Source organism: Cloeon dipterum, chromosome 2 (genome assembly GCF_949628265.1).
Source record: "Cloeon dipterum chromosome 2, ieCloDipt1.1, whole genome shotgun sequence".
NCBI classification, from domain to species: domain Eukaryota; kingdom Metazoa; phylum Arthropoda; class Insecta; order Ephemeroptera; family Baetidae; genus Cloeon; species Cloeon dipterum.
This window is the reverse complement of record NC_088787.1, coordinates 32,972,353-32,989,098: the sequence shown is the minus strand read 5'-3', so window position 1 is coordinate 32,989,098 and position 16,746 is coordinate 32,972,353. Positions and strand designations below refer to the sequence as shown.

General features: G+C 39.1%; 2 protein-coding genes across 4 annotated transcripts in view; one reads left to right on the top strand and one right to left on the bottom strand.

Annotated features, from left to right (window-relative positions):
- Window positions 1–20: 20 nt before the first annotated feature.
- Window positions 21–2,454, bottom strand: mRpS29 (mitochondrial ribosomal protein S29). The gene is made up of 9 exons (XM_065481517.1): window positions 2,295–2,454; window positions 1,996–2,135; window positions 1,729–1,942; window positions 1,575–1,667; window positions 1,384–1,520; window positions 1,170–1,330; window positions 624–765; window positions 471–566; window positions 21–289 (listed from the first exon to the last, which is right to left on the bottom strand). Exons 1-9 carry the CDS (start codon window positions 2,320–2,322, stop codon window positions 89–91), a joined length of 1,212 nt encoding a protein of 403 aa, XP_065337589.1. The 5' UTR covers window positions 2,323–2,454; the 3' UTR covers window positions 21–88.
- Window positions 2,455–2,518: 64 nt separating this feature from the next.
- LOC135938026 (bicaudal D-related protein homolog) overlaps window positions 2,519–16,746 on the top strand; it is a 29,157-nt gene continuing 14,929 nt past the window's right edge. Inside the window, exons 1-2 of one of the 3 annotated variants that reach the window (XM_065481514.1) lie at window positions 2,519–2,619; window positions 2,669–3,043. In XM_065481514.1, the coding sequence (XP_065337586.1) occupies window positions 2,756–3,043 (288 nt within the window). In that variant the 5' untranslated portion in view covers window positions 2,519–2,619; window positions 2,669–2,755. Of the gene's footprint in view, window positions 3,044–16,746 lie in introns of all 3 variants that reach the window. The other 2 variants (XM_065481513.1, XM_065481515.1) reach the window with 2 other exon arrangements.

The window sequence follows — 16,746 nt, the reverse complement described above, 5'->3', positions numbered from 1 at the left end:
TTTTTCATTGAGACCCACAATAACATTTAAAGAAATTTATTCCTTAATTTACAAATAGACTCTAGTTGAGGCTGTCCTTTCAAATAGCCTACAGTGGCGCAGTCACTTTCAGCAAGTTGAAAGGGTTGCAGTTGCTTAAAAAGGCCAGCTCTTTCCTACCTTCCTCAGATGCTGCGTGAGGGTTGATAATCCATCTTCTGTCCAGAAAGTACTCGATGCAGTAGTGGAACTCTTTCTCGGAGTAATTTTTAGTTTCAATTGGAATAAATGGATCCAAATGCTCAAAGCCCTGAAAGATTTTTTTTTCAGTTTATGAAGAAGCTCACACAAAAGATGACCCAAACATCAGCAGATTCCAGATTTAAATAGAATTCAACCCAATGAGCACAAAAGCAATTATAATACAGGACTTAAATTATTGGAATCTGTTTTGCTGAAAAGAAGTAACTTGGCAATGACTAAAATATTACCTCTGCACCTAGCAGCCCCCGTGGATAGTGGGTGTTTCTCTCATCCTTTCTGAAGAACGCTAGGTCATCCACAGAAACAATTACAGCACCATTACTCTGGATGTTTAAATTTGATTAGAAAAAATGTTTCAGGTGTAATGCTGTACAATTTACCCAGTCTTGTTTGGTAATGTCGACGAAAGGACTAGTGATGGTGACTCTTTTTGGAGGTATTTTCTCAAAGGCAGCGGTCTTGATTTTAGTCTTGTCAGAGAAAAAGATATTGAATCCATCTATCACCACAAGAGTTTTACATCTGAAAAAAGTTGTTGTGATATTAAACTAAGAAAAAAGTCGATGGCCTTAGATTGAAATGTCAAGTTACTAAATATGATCAAATAATTGAATTTTCATGGATAAGGCACCAGTTGGAGCCGAAACATGTTGGGAAAAATTTAAACAACTAAAAACAAGTCCCATTATTGAATCATCAAGCGCAAAAAAGCAGTAAGAAAGAAAAACTACAAATGGCTCCGCATGGAATAATTTAAGATTGTGTAGCTATCAAGTTAAAATAAATGAAATATTTCATTCACATTAATTCAGTAGAAATGAGCCATTGGTTGATTTTCCTTTTGATTAATATCCTGAATTCCTGACCTTGTATTTTCCCTCCGAATTTTTGCTTATTCTTAAAACTTCACAATTTATTGCACATACCTTTTAAGGTCAGACAGCTGCTTGAGCTCTTGTAATAGCGCTTCTATGCAATTGGTAGAATGCTTTACTCTGTTGATGCCCATTTCAACAATTTCAGCAAGTGGTGCCCCTTTCTTCGTGATTTCTCTCTTGCTCCATTCCCAATCTTGGCACACTGACAACTGGAAATTGCGTAAGACCTCAATTTTTCTTCAATCTTATGAGAAAATTTTACTTTAGGGTCTGCAAGCAAGTGAGAGTTTTGATTCTTGAAGTGAATCAACCAAGCAACAGCGTCAAGCGGCAAATCGACCATCCCTTCTTTTGTTGGGCAGTCTGAGTATTCTTTGGGAAATTTGTACCAGTATGGCGCTGCAAAACGAGGAAAATTGTGTAAACAGAAGCGATAGTTTGAAAGTAAATTACCCCAAGGTACGTGGACAATGACAAAGTTGTTCTCAAATCCGTAATGAAGTAGGTGAGCCATGGTCATTGATTTTCCAGTTCCAATTTTACCATCTGTGAAGTAAATAATAAAAATTACTTTCTCACTCATTCAGTGGGCCATAATTTCAATTACAAAGGCAGTATCTTGTGGCGGCATTGTTGAAATTGGTGGATTTCATATAATCCATGATTTCCAACGCCGGTTCTCGTATCATCATGCAAGTTTCTTTGAAAGTCTTGCACAAATCATCATAGGTCTTTGGTATGCCACCGTAAAGAAACAGTTGCTTTTTTATGCTCGGGTCGATGGTATAAAATTGGCCGCTGTTGTTTGAGCCGTGTAATGACTGCGAATAAACGGAATGAAATTATGTATACGGGAAAGTACAACACAACTTACTGGACTGTTCTGTTTTGATCTGAAAAAGGGTAGGGGATTGCTGTTTTCACTTGACAAAGGCAAACTCATCTGCGGCACGGTTGAAGACGCACGAATGACAATTTTCGAGCATCTTTTCACAAACTCTTGCCTTCCATTAACTGAAATAGAGAAAGGAAAATTAAAAAAATATTTTAATAATAAGGGAAACAAATTCGAATTTATTGAGAAGCGCCAAGTTTCTAAACCGTGGCCGTGTAAGTAAAAAATCCAAGAAAAAAATTGTGTTTCAATTTTATATAAGCTGCAATTCAACTTACGAGCTCGAAAAACAGACTTTCCAATCATGATTTCGACTTGTTCAGGATCAAAACTCAAAAAGATGTTTTGTTTTGCTCGCACACATGTGATTTCATGCTTCCTCACATCACATCCATCAACCTTGAAGAACCGAAATTCGAATTCATTCGCCCTCTTGTAGTGGCGGATGGAACCGAGCACCGCGCCAGTTACAACAACGCCACCGGTGTCAAAAATTGTGAACCACGAGTGCAACCCTTTAGAGGAGGCGCCGAAGAACCGAGCAGAGGCAGTCGCGCTACCTGGAATGCACTCCAGTCAGGTGCGAGACCAGCACGCGAGCAGGTAACAAGTCTCGATCGCGTTAACAGCCGACGTTTACTCATCTTTTTAGTTCGTGACGCTCGTTTTGCACTTTACTATGCGGTACAAAGACTTGGTTTGCGACTGCTGCAGCGGCTCAGGTGCACATTAGCGAAAAATGCGATCGACCACCTTAGCCAAGGATAAACTTAGTCCAGGGAGCACCCTTCTGTCCCCGATTAGTGACGGGGACAAACTCGAATTGGAAGATTACATCTACGAGATGCAGCGACGAAACGAAGAAATCGCCGCCGAGGGCAACAACGACGACGTCTACGCGCAGTTGGCCCAGAAGGAAAAGGACCTCATCCTTGCTGCAGAGCTGGGAAAGGCTCTACTCGAACGGAATCAGGAACTCACCAGGCAAAACGAGACCCTGAATGAGGAATTTCGACAGCAACATGAAGTGAGTATTATATATTATGTATTTTTAAAACATTATTTTCATTGTTATTCAAATTAATATTTAATTGGGTTGCTTAAAGACATTATGGGAAATATGTATTTAAAAAAAATTAATTAACTGCATAATCTAATTAATTATAAGGCCTTAAAGTCTCCGTTGCGTTTTGTGCCTTTCGTTTCGCAAAAAAATAAACCAGTGGAAACTCCGTGAGCGCAGTTATCAGCTTTTGTTAAGTGATAACTCATTTTGAACGATCGATTCACCTGATTATTTTTTATATTTAATCATCAGATTAAATGGTCCTTTGTCAGTCAAAAGCGCGGTTCACTGACGGAACACTTTTCCTCGTTGGTCTCATTTCTCTGGGTATGCAAATAAACGCGGCAGTCGATCGCACTTCTCCGCGATCAACCCACCTTGCTGCCTAACCTGGATATACACAAAGCTCCACGCGCGTTTTGCAGAGGCGGCGTTCGAGCAAAAACCGGTTTCGCCATTTCATCATTGAAGGCGAACAAAAAATTTGCCAGTCTGATCTCCGGCCAGATCGAGAACCATCAAGGCGAATGAAAATGGAGAGAAGCAGAGAGTTTGAAAAAAAGTAGCTCTGCATTTCACAATTTTCAATACGGTCGAACAAGCGGATGGTGAAATAAATTCCAACTATCGGCCATCATGGAAAATCTGCGAATTTTCCACCTGACCGGATGTGGCAATGGCAACATTCCATTTGCATGATACGACGGATGAAAAATTGATTTTGACTAGCAAAGATTTTTCGAGAGAGGTCTTTTCATTAATTTACAGTTATGAACTTTACGTCCAGTCGCTAGTTTGGTTTATAACCCCCAAATTTTATAAAAGTATATAATTTTTCGATTTAGAAATTCAATTTGCATTTAAAGTAAATATTTTTTCTTTTAAATCATCATATAACAAACTAACAATAATAATTTTTTTGGCTAATGCCTATTATATTGCACAGTAAAATGAGCACAGACAGAAAAAAACATCGTCTTTGTTATTAGTCTGAAAAAGTTTCTTTGCAGCAACACAAATAAAATTTTTATATCCTATTCTTTGAAGACTAATAATTCTTAGTCTAAATTTTGTTCTGGTATTTAATGAAATGCAACGAGCGATAAAAGAAAAGTTATTGAAACAACTTCTAGTGTAGAAAAACAGATGTTGCGTTGGAGCATTGAGTGTCGAGAGAATTAAGTCAGTAATTCAGTCCCACAAATGCACCCCTTTTATTTTTAGTGCCAGTCGCGGTCCATATAATGCATCTCAAGAGTGCCCGAATAATGCCCTCGAGACGCCCCATTAATATTTCCACAACAATTTGTCGCCGCCGGAATGGTGACAGGCATGAACCATTTTGCTTCTGCCGACGGACGGACTTTCCACGTTTTTCTTAAAGCTGCGACATCCGCACTCTATTTGTTTTGAGGCTGAATCGTGCCTGGCCCTGTCTAAATAAGGTGGTTCCGCGCCTTCGCGACCGCCGCTCGGATTGAGTGAAAGAAGCAGCTGAACCATTCGAAAAGCGCACGACAGAAATACGGAAATAACTGTGCGCTGTTGGTGTGCCATTATTTTGATGTATCAGCACTGTCGCTCTCCCGAGCAAGGTTATACAATCGCAAACAACTTGGGCAGAACGAGTTTCCATATCATTCAAAAGTATACTTGTGCAATAATTGTAAATCACCCACAGTGACGTGTCGAATTGAATTCAGAACCGAAATATTACAATCCTATTTTAAAGCTCACGAACTGCTAAATCTAAAAAAGTGTTTTTTCTATTTACCGAGATTTTATTTTTCACTGTTCAGGACATTTTAACTAGCGAGAGGGAGCTATTAATTTACAATTAATTGGAGTTCTACAGAGCCATTAATATTATATTGGTTAAAGATTTATATTTGTGCACGTGAACGTCCTCTGTGAATATTAATGAACCGTTTGCAGTTGCAGAGGAAGGTCGTTGAGCTCTTTGTTTTTCGAGTGCATATACCGATGTGTTGTGTTGATAATTAATTCCGTGTCACCAATTACTTTCTTTAGCTACGAGTACGCTAGAAATAAAATAAGCTGTTCTTGAATGCTATCGATCGGGGCAGGCTTTGTAAATCAAGGCTGCGACTGGCCTAATAAGAATTGAAATCGGTTATCGCCTGACTTTGTAACTCGTTTTCGAGTGCCCTTTGAATAATGACGAGTAATTTCGATCTATGCATTGTTTGACCCGTGGGTCAAGAATTAGAACACTGTCCTAAATGAGACAAGTCGTTTGTTGTACAGCTGAAGCATTTCTTGTCTTTATTTGTGTGCAATAAGATACCTTACGTACGGATCGAAATTTCTAGTGCAGTACTGCTTGGTTCTTTTTTATTTAGCAGAGCTACAAAAATAATTTTCAACTTGCTATATATGATTTAGCATCAGAGAGATTTTATATGCTCTTTTAAGAATTGATAGAGACTTGGAGAGTGAAAGGGTTGTTTCCATTAATCAAAATAGTCGGCATGTCTCACTTAATCAATTTTCTTTGAGAGTATGTGAGTTAAATTTCTACGTGATTACGTTTCACTTCCACCAGTCATTCGTCTTAAGACGAATACCATCAGTGCCGAGCAGCGATCAGCGACTGTATCATTATTAAAGACGAGATAGAAACAGACGACGGCACTTTTGCAAGCGGAATGCAGTTCGGTGCAATTAACCTTCCGCTGGGTGTGCAGCAACGCCAGCAGTGAAAGTCTCACTACTTGGTTACTTGCAATTATGAGAGCAGCCAAGAGTGTACTGGTGTCGACGGATTGTTACTGTCTCAAATGTGGCCCGTCCCACACTCAATGCGAAATCAAAAGTGATTCAAAATTCGCCTCAGCAGTCACCGATTTCATGCAACTCATGGCACGTACTTGCTGGACACTGCAGTTGAGCTCAATTAAATTGCCAATCACACCCTTTTTGTTGCGCTGCTCAGCGAAAGGAAGCCGTGAGATGCTCGCCTCAAGCTCGGTGTCATGCACCGTGACCGGCATTGCGAAGGAGCAGATGAATCACAGGATGTTGTTTTCAAAAGTAAAAACCTGCAAGTTCATCACCTCTCCCAAATAAAACGCTCTCTCCCAACCTAAAAAGGTGGTTTTTGAGGTGATAGCTAGTTATGCCAAAAACTTTTAGATGTGCTCCTTTTTAGCACAATTAAACCCTGAAACAATGATATTGTATTAATAACATTGGAGTCGATTGAACACACTAGAATTTTCATCCCTTCGCAACGTCGCATGCAGAACGTCATTCAATTCTTAATAGTGCAACTTAAAATAAAAAGGGACAACGCCCAAACATCAAACGCGGTAATACTACTCGCGTTATCGGCGCCAGGGTTATTTTATTACACGCAGCCATAGATATCCAGCGGCTGCTGGCTGCCCGGCACATGTGGGGATCGGGTTATGCCGAGTGAAGGGGTTGACCTCGCAGCAGTTTGGAGTTTTATAATTGAATGGATGGCTGGCTGCTTTAAGTGTTCCGTAAGAGCCTTCAATATCAGTCATGCAAACGGATTCAATTTTTATTGTAATTAATGAACCCCACAAATCTTGTCCAGATAAGCTACTGAAAATAAGTGAGAATTTTAGGCTTTCCGTCTCGGAAATGATTTCTTTAAACCAACACGCCTTAATACATTTGCAAAAGCGACCCAAATTCAGCATGTTTGGCAATGCTAAGAAATTATAGCACACTTCCGACTGCATTTGAATACAAATACAAAGTAATGATTGCATTGCGTCGCCAAAAGCCACTTGCCGCGCAATAAAAATGCTGGTAGCACTGCAACGGGCCTTTTCCTGACAAAGTAAACTCTCGTGGAATATTTTACACTCTCAACGCCCGTATTCTCATCGCAGAGCATATCTCGTTACCCAGCACGAAATGTATATTTTAATAAAACAAATGCACTCTTTGCGAGTGGGGAAAGGGAATTGTTATAATGGAAGCGTCTAGGCTGCTAAGCATTTTATAAATTACGCGAGAGACCACAATTGTGCACGCCGCTTGCCTGCGTTCACGTAATTCACAACAACATGAATATTGTAGAATAGAACTTTCCGTGTTTGAAATAGAACGACTTTGAAGTTGTGACGTACGTTAGCGAGAGCATAGAATGAAAACGAGATTGTTTTATTGACCTTCAATAATCTAAAGTATAAATTGTTCAAATAATGTTTTGAAAAGACGAATTTCAACCTCAATAATGGTACAAATCTGGGACGACCTAGTTTATATATAGATTAATCGGAGGTGCTATTTGACAGCTATTTAATCTATAGCATTTTTTACATGTTTATGATAAATGAAAATCAACTAAACAATGAAATTTCAGATTATAAAATAGTTTTTTATATGACTGGTTAAAAAATTTCAATTGAACTTATAGTAATAAACAGTTTTATCGAAATACATTACAAAATCGATTTTTCAAAAATGGCCAAGAGTGAAATGTGACGCTTTTGCGTCCGTTTGAAACCTCTCGCGTTTGCGAGTTTTTACTTATTCATCCAGAGGCCTTCCACATAAAATGATAACGCAGTTCTCTGACACACCTGGGCAACACGCAATGTCCGTAATTTTAAAACTATGCGGCTGGCTGCCTTTGGGAAAATCGATTGAACAAGGTTGAGTGTCGGGAAACAGGCATTGGCCGCAGTCAAGGTAGTGCACCCCACTTTTCCAACCCTTATAATTTATTGAACTCAATCCGGTGAGTGACCCTGGTGAACAAAATGTTACATTTATTATTCTGCCTGCCAAACCGTCTTGAAACTCTCTTTGTGTACGCCAGCTCGTGGGTGCGCCGACCCACTGCGAATTCATTACTAATATAGTGTGTCATTGATTGATACCGAAGGTGTGCGAATGACTCATTTTTATGTGGGACACGCTGGCGAGTGCCCTTAACAATGAGTTTATCAGAAAACAAATAAAATCGGATCCTAACGCCCTGGGCGTGAAATGTTTCTCAAATCGCACAAATATATAATTTTGCAATTATTTTGTGGAGAGATAATATCTGGCAGCGCGGTGTAGCCTTTGAAGAACGCGGCGTAGGTCAATGCTAACAGTCAAATTGCAGACTGCCGTGGCGTTGACGACGCGGGCCGTGTGTGTTGATTGTTGGCTGCTTTGGAAAACGCACACACTGCCTCAGAAATTGATATTGCGCAACGATCGTGACTCAGCCAGCAACCGTTTCCAATTTGCGGAATATTCATTCCCGAGTGCCATATGCGGATTGCATCTCTGCTGTAAAGCTGTAAAAATTATTGCGGAATAAGTGAGCGAGAGTTTTACTGCCGCAATTAATGAGGCCTCTGCACAGGAACCGTCAGAGTTTTGCGCTTCAATCGTTACGTTCTCGAAGGATAATTTCTCGATGTACAGAATAAAATGACTTTCCGCCAATACCTTGCTTCACTCCTTCTTGACGTCACTTTATCTCTCCCTGGGTAACGTAAGACTGCATTAAAAAAGAGTAGAGTACACTGAACGGCTCGCATGTATCACGTTTCACTTGAAATCATGGCGAGAGTCACAGGAGTCATGACCAGCTGTCAGCCTCGAGCGTCTGTCAATTAATTAAACTAGCGCTTTTTATTTTCTATTTGTTTAGTGGCTCCCTGTTACACCTTATCGAGTCTATAGGTTTGAATAAAAGCAAAAATTTCCAAAAATGAATTTCAAAAGAAAGTAAAAACAAGTCATCTGAAGGAAAAAACAGCCGCAAAATCAAAAGATAAAAAATATATCTTTTATATTTACATGTCATTATATGTTGTATTCTTTCATTTTATAATGAAATTACTGACCACAGTAAAAAAAACAGCAATAAAATTTTATCGGGGTATTCAACTCAAATTTTAATCGCAAAGAAAAACAATTTCACGTTTTATGGCTACACAAAATACTCCCACACGGATAAAGCTGGAAAAAACAGATGCCACATTTTGCTGTCAAGGAAAGGATATAGACACTCTCAGAAGAAGGATGTAAAAATAGAGAATATATATGGCCATGAAAAATACCTTTATCTTGATCGCAGCTCCCTACTCTGACCGAATTGGACTGCTACTGCCGTCATACAACCATGGGAAAAGATTGTTTTGTTTTCAAAAGTCTAATTTCTAACAATAGCAGCGCAATTTTTGTTCCTAAAATGCCTAAACTCATTGGTGAGAGAGTCTCGCTGTCAAAGTCCAAGGCAAGAGTGAAAATTACTTGCACTCTTTCTTGTGCAAAACCAGTCATTATCAGCAGAACTATAATTATGCGAAACAGGCGTCTTGCATCATTAAATGACCATTTCAGCACCCAATTCCGCCTCTAGGTGTGCACATGCATGTGACTGGACAGTTTTGCGATGCACGTCCGCAAAAAACGTGCTTCTTGACGCATGTCGCGCGGTCGGTATAGGCAAATTGTGTGAACTGTCACGAGACGCACCTGTTTTGATTTCCTAGACGCTCTGATCCTCTTACAAGCAACTCACGTGTACGCAAATGCTGTTTTAGCACAGTTCCTCTTTTAAGGTGCTGACCGCGTTGAGAATTTATTTGCGGATTATAATTATTGTCGAATCTCTTTTTCTGATGCAATCATATAGTGAAGTGACATTTTTATACATACATTATCTCTTGTACTTCTTCCGCTAGTGCTATGAACTATTATTTATTTTGTTTGTCAATGGATCTACTTACATACTTTTGTATATTTTATAAATATAATTTAAACTCAAACACGTGTGTAAGAGTAGAAGACTTTCTCTTATCAGAAATATTTTCATTAATAATTTCATTTCATATTTTGAAATAAATTCCAAATTTAATCACTTCCGAGTTTGTTTCCTAAAAAAAAGGACAGTTAAAATGATAAAATTTTAACTGTACGCCAAAGGCGTGCCTTACTAAAAAATATATATACCTGGATATTAGCCGAGACATATTTCCTTATTTAACCAGTGATATTTGCACTGATGTACAATTATGAGTGTAGAGTGTAGACGAACCGTGTTCTCTCACGTGCTACAGTTTTTTTCTGGCATTCTTTCAAAAGAATAGTCTTATCCTCGTGCTCTGATATCAAGGGCTTCGGATCAAGAGAGGGAAGTTTCATGCGCGGCTGCCTGCTGTCAATTAACCACGCTTTTCACTATTATTTCAGAGCGGACTACGAGGTGCACGTCCGCACGCTCAAGGTCTTTGTGTCCAATTCTGTTCTGTGTCTCGTAAACACATCCTCTACCTCACACTTCAAGTCACTTAAAAATGAGCACTATTATAATTATTGGCCTTGGCTGAGAGTTTTAATTGGAATATCGTGCAATAACTTTCAGATTTTGCAAAGATTACTCTAAAGATGAGTCATTCTTCCTTCCATGAAATGACGATAAATCCCGCAAAAATCGGATCAGAAGCGATGGACATATTTTCGATTATCTTTTCAGGCAACTGATAAAAGAGAGGTTGTTCGATACGGCTCATCAACTGACAAAGAAGTTTTATTTTCGAAGTGAAAAGGCGACATGTTCGTTTTTCTGTAGTTTAATCAAATCTTTTGTCCTCCGAGTACAATGTTATTGAGCTGTGTTTATCTTGACGTTTCAGCATGTATGTAGCCATTACATAAGATGCGTCAGCCAAAAGATAAAAATGGAAAAATATATGCTTGCTGAATTCTGATTAGCCCGATCAATGATGCTGCGTTTCATTGTGAGAATCGTCGGCGACATCATTTGCACGCAACATTATTATTTCAGTCAGCCACCAGAAAACCAATTTTTTCCCAGGATGCGTATACGCACACTGCGTGCAAATGAAATAATAAATTGCTTGCTTATTTATATTCACTAATGTTTCCAAGAGATTTGCTTTAAATAATTTAGTTTGGAGTCAGTTCTTTGAACAGTAAAGGAAATAAGGAATATTTGCATATGAACTGCCTCAGCAAAATCCCGAAACATAAAAAGTCAATCAACTATTATGATTTGAATATACTGCAAATAAAACAATGTCAAAAGTTGCACGCATTCAAGAAATAGTTCAATGCCTATTTTCAAGTTTCAGCCGAGTAGTTTTATAACAGTATCACTATTCACCACAGTTGACACATAAAAACTCCTGTCACTGCGTGAACAATTAAGCCAAGGCAAATCAATACGCGGGCAATGACACTGGAGTGTAATTCAAACACTAAAGCGCTAGTTCTCGTGCCTATATTCACACACAAATCAAATTACAAACGGTCCACGCATGCCAGAGAGTAAAACACGCGCTGCTCTGCTTTTTAATTCCAGCCTGCAGTGTGTGTATATAATTAGGAACGCGCTTCCTTTGCTCGTGAGAGGTGGGTCAAAGAGTGATGCAACCGAGTCCATCATCCTTTGTGCTCCACCATGGCAGAGAGCAAGATGCATAACGGTAGTCCCTTTCTCAGCATATATACACTCTGCCCCCGCGGCGTGTGGAGGCGACTTCTTGTATATATACCAAAACTATATATCGATTCAAGCCCTGTGTTGAAGCCGTCTGGTGTCAGGGTATTATATATGTTGTGGGTTCTTATCACTCGCCAATTTTCTTATCGCGCAATTGATCTGCCGAGCGCAAGTCACGCACGTTTGAAAGTGGATCAAGAAGGTCGTCTAAGTGCACAACAATTAATCTGGCGTTTATAAGCTTTAGATTTATATAAGTTTTAATATCTCGTTGTTTTTGAAGCCATAAAAATTGCTAATTGTAAATGGTTGCAGGCTTAATGGCTGAAAGAGGCTTAGAATACAAATTTTAATGCTTCGTTTGCCGCATTTACCAGTGTATACACAGACAACAATTTCTTTACTTGTTTATATATTTGCTGCTTTTCCAATCTTATATATGTTTCTTCTATAATTTTGTAAAAATCATTTGAACGACAGCAAAGAAATGCATTTTTATGGAAAAGGATGAAATAAAATCGGCATTGCAGACTACAGAATCAAAGTGACGAAACCAAAAATGCCTAGCCCTTTGGATCATCCCTAACTCTTTATTCCAATATGTTAAATGCTTTGTTTGCCACGCGATGTTTGACCTCAGTTTCTATGGTGACTCGGCCTTCAGTAATAAGTCGATATTTCGGCGCGGCACTTTGAAAGCATGTGTTGAAGTTGGTTCAAGCCAGACCTTTCTAAATTGCATGCGTGATGCATTCCGAGTAATGTCACACACCCTTAACCTACTTTTCATCCCCTTCCGGGACAGCTATAAATTAGTGGGTGGAAGTAATGATAAGCATATCATCGCAGTATTATGAAGACATGGAAAGTGCATTATACTAATGATTTTTTACCTCATTTACTGACAGAGTGGATTCACAAAAATGGTGAAGAGACCAACTATGAAAATTTCTAACACGTTTTTATATTTATGCACATACATGATTTGCATTTTTCACACTTCTGTCCATCCTAAAACTGGAGCATGAGAATATTCACTGCATATTATGGTTAAGCCGCGCCAATTCTCACTCTCTCCAGCGGATGAGAAAAATCCACTCAATGGGTCATTTTCTTGTGGTGAGTACTGAGGAACGATATTTTCCTGGAGTCTGCATTTACATATTTAAATCAGAGCACTTCATTCATAATTAAATTTTGCTTTAACTCTTGAAATATGATTTATCGATTTAATTTCATGCTTTTTATAATAAGCAATAAATTATGACTAAATAATTATTACTGTGCCCCAACGCCAAACTAATTTAATTAACCAACATTAAGATCAGCTAAGTCTATACATGGAAAACAATAAACCACAATTAATTATATTGAACGCGAGATGCAGATCTAGGTTCGAGGCAATCAGCCTCATTACGATCGTGTGACACAACCTTGTACCTGTCGTTCAACTGAAAATGGGAATCTCAGATGGAAATTTTTATTTTCCTTCACACATGATCACTGTTTGTGTGGTTTGAACGCAATCCGTATCAACAAGAGCCGATTCTCTTGCTCGGAGACACGACTACACCATGCATTCAATAGACACTGTGTGCGGTTAGTAAAAACAGCTTGCATAACGCCAGCATTGAAAACGTGATTCACCTCCAATCAGGATCAAACCATTTGTATTTCGGTCTTTTGTCTCGTTGGGGCTTCTCGCCATTACCGCGTCAAAGCCGCTCACACACGTTTCGCGTGGGAAAATATATTTTGAAGAAGCTTGAACGGGCCACAGAATTAATTGCATCAAATTGATCGTAATATTAGATGACACTTTGACCTTGCTGGAATATAAAGCTTATTAGGTGCATCAGTTAGGCAAGGCACGAAGGCATAAATATGCTTTCCTTTGAAAATTCATATTCCCGTGAGCAGATGATTCGAGGTGACACCGTTTATATTATCCTCAAATCAAGTCACGACTGCGATCTGGAAATGTCGCGAAATTTCAGCGCTCCATTGTTGAGCGCACCTGGTTGCGCTGATTTTTTGATTACGAAAAAGGAAAGCTCCGTGCCAGAAATTTCAAAGGAGAAGAGTGACATATGCTTGGCGTTCTGAAAAAGGTTGTAATTAAATTCTCTTCGTTCTCATGTTTTTCATTTCGCTTCATTGTCAAAACTCTTTTGTAGCCGTTAAAAAAGCTCACGTCAGACAAAAATTGACCGCAAATTAAAACGTCAGCGCCTTTCACCAAAATATTAATCCAATTGTACGTTCCCACATGCATTGTCTCACTTGGTGGATGTAATGAATCTCTTTGTCAACTGCGTTGCCAGCATGCTCGTATTCAGTTTCAGACTGGTTTTGAAATTAACTTATTTGTATCTTTGCTGGCAAACTAAATTTACGCCCGGACGGATGCAATAACATGTTTTTTCGTCTTTGGGAATTTAAAAAAAATGGCGCAAGCTTCAAGGTACTCTTTTCCTGCTAAAGGGTTATTCAGCCGTGCAGAACTCATAAAAGGAGCACTCACGTGAAATATTAAAAGCGTAGAAGAGCAGCCAGCCAGCGTCTTTTCGCTTTTTGTCTAATAATCATCGTGTGGCCTTTTCACTTTCTAGACTGTGAAAATACTCATGTTTTTACCTTAAATCACCAAAACGCAAACACCGCGTACCTTGAAAAGGGAGACGTCATTTATGGCTGAAATACGGAAGGACAGATAATTTTTATGTGCACTAACAGCCTTAGTGTGATTGCTCAATAACACTTAAAACCGATTTGTTTTCATATTTCCTTTCGTAAATCTTGGGCTCTAGCAATAAGATTAGTAGCATGCATGTTCAATTTTAAATTCATTTCTGATGTACTTTAATTTTACATAGTATACGGAAAAAATGAGCTTTTTTATATGTTTCATTTAATTGTCACAATCGAGTTGTAGAAGGATCAACATTGAGTCAGAATACAAGTCAAAAGGACAAAAATTGTTTAACGCTAAACAAAAGCAGTAACATCAGTATGCATACAAAAAACTTCGCGTCTTATATCCTACCAATCCCATTAGCACAAAGGCCATTTTGCTGAGAAGTGCATGAAGCTCTAATAACAGGATTAAATACGCCTAGTGGTGTGTACTTTACCACCTTGAAGCTGCAGGAAGTGTCACTGCACCCGGGTATGTTGTCGTTTGAAAAAAGTAAATATACAGTAATGAAACGAAAAATATTTTTGAGCTGAAGGAGAAAAAGAGCGAATGCTCCAGACTCCAGAGTGACAGCGAAGAGTAAAAAAGAGCCTCTTTGTCGGCACGATCAAGTTAAATTTTTTAGCAACGAGCACGTTAACGTTCACGCTCCAACTAAGGTCACAACCTCGCACACTCGCGGCACGAACTGCGCATAGTGAGCACAAAGAAGAGCGTTTTTTTAGCTAAAAAACGGCTCCTGTTAGCTATGAAAATTGAGAGAGAAAGTACTTTAGAAAACTAACAAACCACTTCAAATGAGGCTAGCTAAAACTAATGCGTTTTGCGATAGAAATAGAAAATAATGGAGCTCGGCCTGATGAGTTACTGAGCATTGTTGTGCTTTGCTGGGAAATGTATGGTCGTTTAATTAGGTGGGGCGCGCAGGTTGCTTTAGAACCATCAATTTTATGCTGTGCGCTGCGGGTTTAGCTTTATTATTCAGCGTACGTACGTAGGAGTATAGGCTATCCGTCATAACCATATACACGAGTCTGGCAAAGGCTAAACGTAGTCATTAATAAAAATTACTGGTGATTCATTCGACTTGCTAAAAAAGAGATTAATCTTCTTAGCCTTTAATTTCAGTGCAATCTAATCTCAAGATTAGAGTAGTAAATAAATAATGCTCTCAATTGCAATATATTTTTATGCCAGAAACGTAATGTTTAAGATAAAACTGTTTGAACTTAAATTACATCTGCAGCATAGATTACAAGTGATGAAATGAATCATCCAAGCCCAATTATGGTTTCATGATTACCAAATTCGTGATTTCAGAAAAGCGATTTGGCAAGAGTTCTTGGTCAATGTGCAAATTAATAAGCATGCAAAATCGGCGATGATGGAATCACGCCGCACGCCCAATTGAATTCGGCCTTGTAGATAATTAAAAAGAACTGCGTAAACGAGGCACAGCTCATGTTCATTGTTTTGGCAAAATGTGTGCAGACAGCGCACAAGCGCGAGAAGGACGGGTGGTGCGCACCTTTTGTCAGCCTGTCTACGACTGCAAGGCTTCCTTTGCTGATTAGACTTAAATTTCCGAATCGTGTTGGCGGAGAAAATGAGATAAAGTGCGCTTCAATGCAATTCGGTGCGGCGCCTGGCTGAAATGTTCGTTGCCATTCTGAATGTACGTGCGCCGCGAAATCGACTCGGAAAAGGAAGTGTATATTCACGTTTTACCTTGAAACCGGCTGCCACTCTGACGTGGTTTTCACCCAAATGATAACCAGGGAATTGCGCATTTTGAATTATTCCGGAAAAATTCCATTCGCCAATGTCGTCCAAAGATTCATGATTTGTTTTTGTGACGTATTGTCACCACGTCAACGAAATAATGTTAGCCGGAAAACGGCAAAATTGCAGAATAGATGCGAGAAACGTAGTTATAGGCAATCATTAAGTCACTAGTGTATCGTCGTAGACACATTTGACTATATTATACTACAGAATTAGAGGGTGAAAAGTCTAAGTACCTCCGTTGTGAACCACAACATAAAAAGCGAAATTTGACATTAACCAATATTACTTTTGATTTTTCTGCAAATAGACAATTGAAGTCTGTATTTTAGGTTATCAATTAAAGAGTTTTTGTAATTTTGAAGTCATTATTTTTCTTGATTTCATTCTTCACTCTTATGTTCTGGGTTAATTATTTTTAAGTCACAACAAACTGCAAAAGTTGTGTGGCTATATTCCAACAAAATATCATAATGTTTTGAAAACGGATTGTATCCCCCGGCAAACAAAAAAATAACGCGGTATTTGAGCGGTGCACTCAGGGGGGTGGGAACGAGGGGTTGCGTGAGTCCACCCGTCATGTCTGTCTGCACTGTAAACTGACAGAAGCAACGGCCAGGTGCCCGGAAATGGCGCGGAACCAAAAGCACTGCGCTCTGCCTTTTCCAAATCAACTTCCTTGAGCTAGAGAAAAGCAAAAAGTCACCGGTG

Excerpts from the sequence above, each read along its gene's own strand:
- mRpS29 (XM_065481517.1), bottom strand. The coding sequence starts at position 2,322 with ATGATTGGAAAGTCTGTTTTTCGAGCTC. Across the intron at positions 1,943-1,995 it reads GATCAAAACAGAACAGTCCA|TCATTACACGGCTCAAACAA; the intron begins GTAAGTTGTGTT and ends GTTTATTCGCAG. Across the intron at positions 1,521-1,574 it reads CATTGTCCACGTACCTTGGG|CGCCATACTGGTACAAATTT; the intron begins GTAATTTACTTT and ends CTCGTTTTGCAG.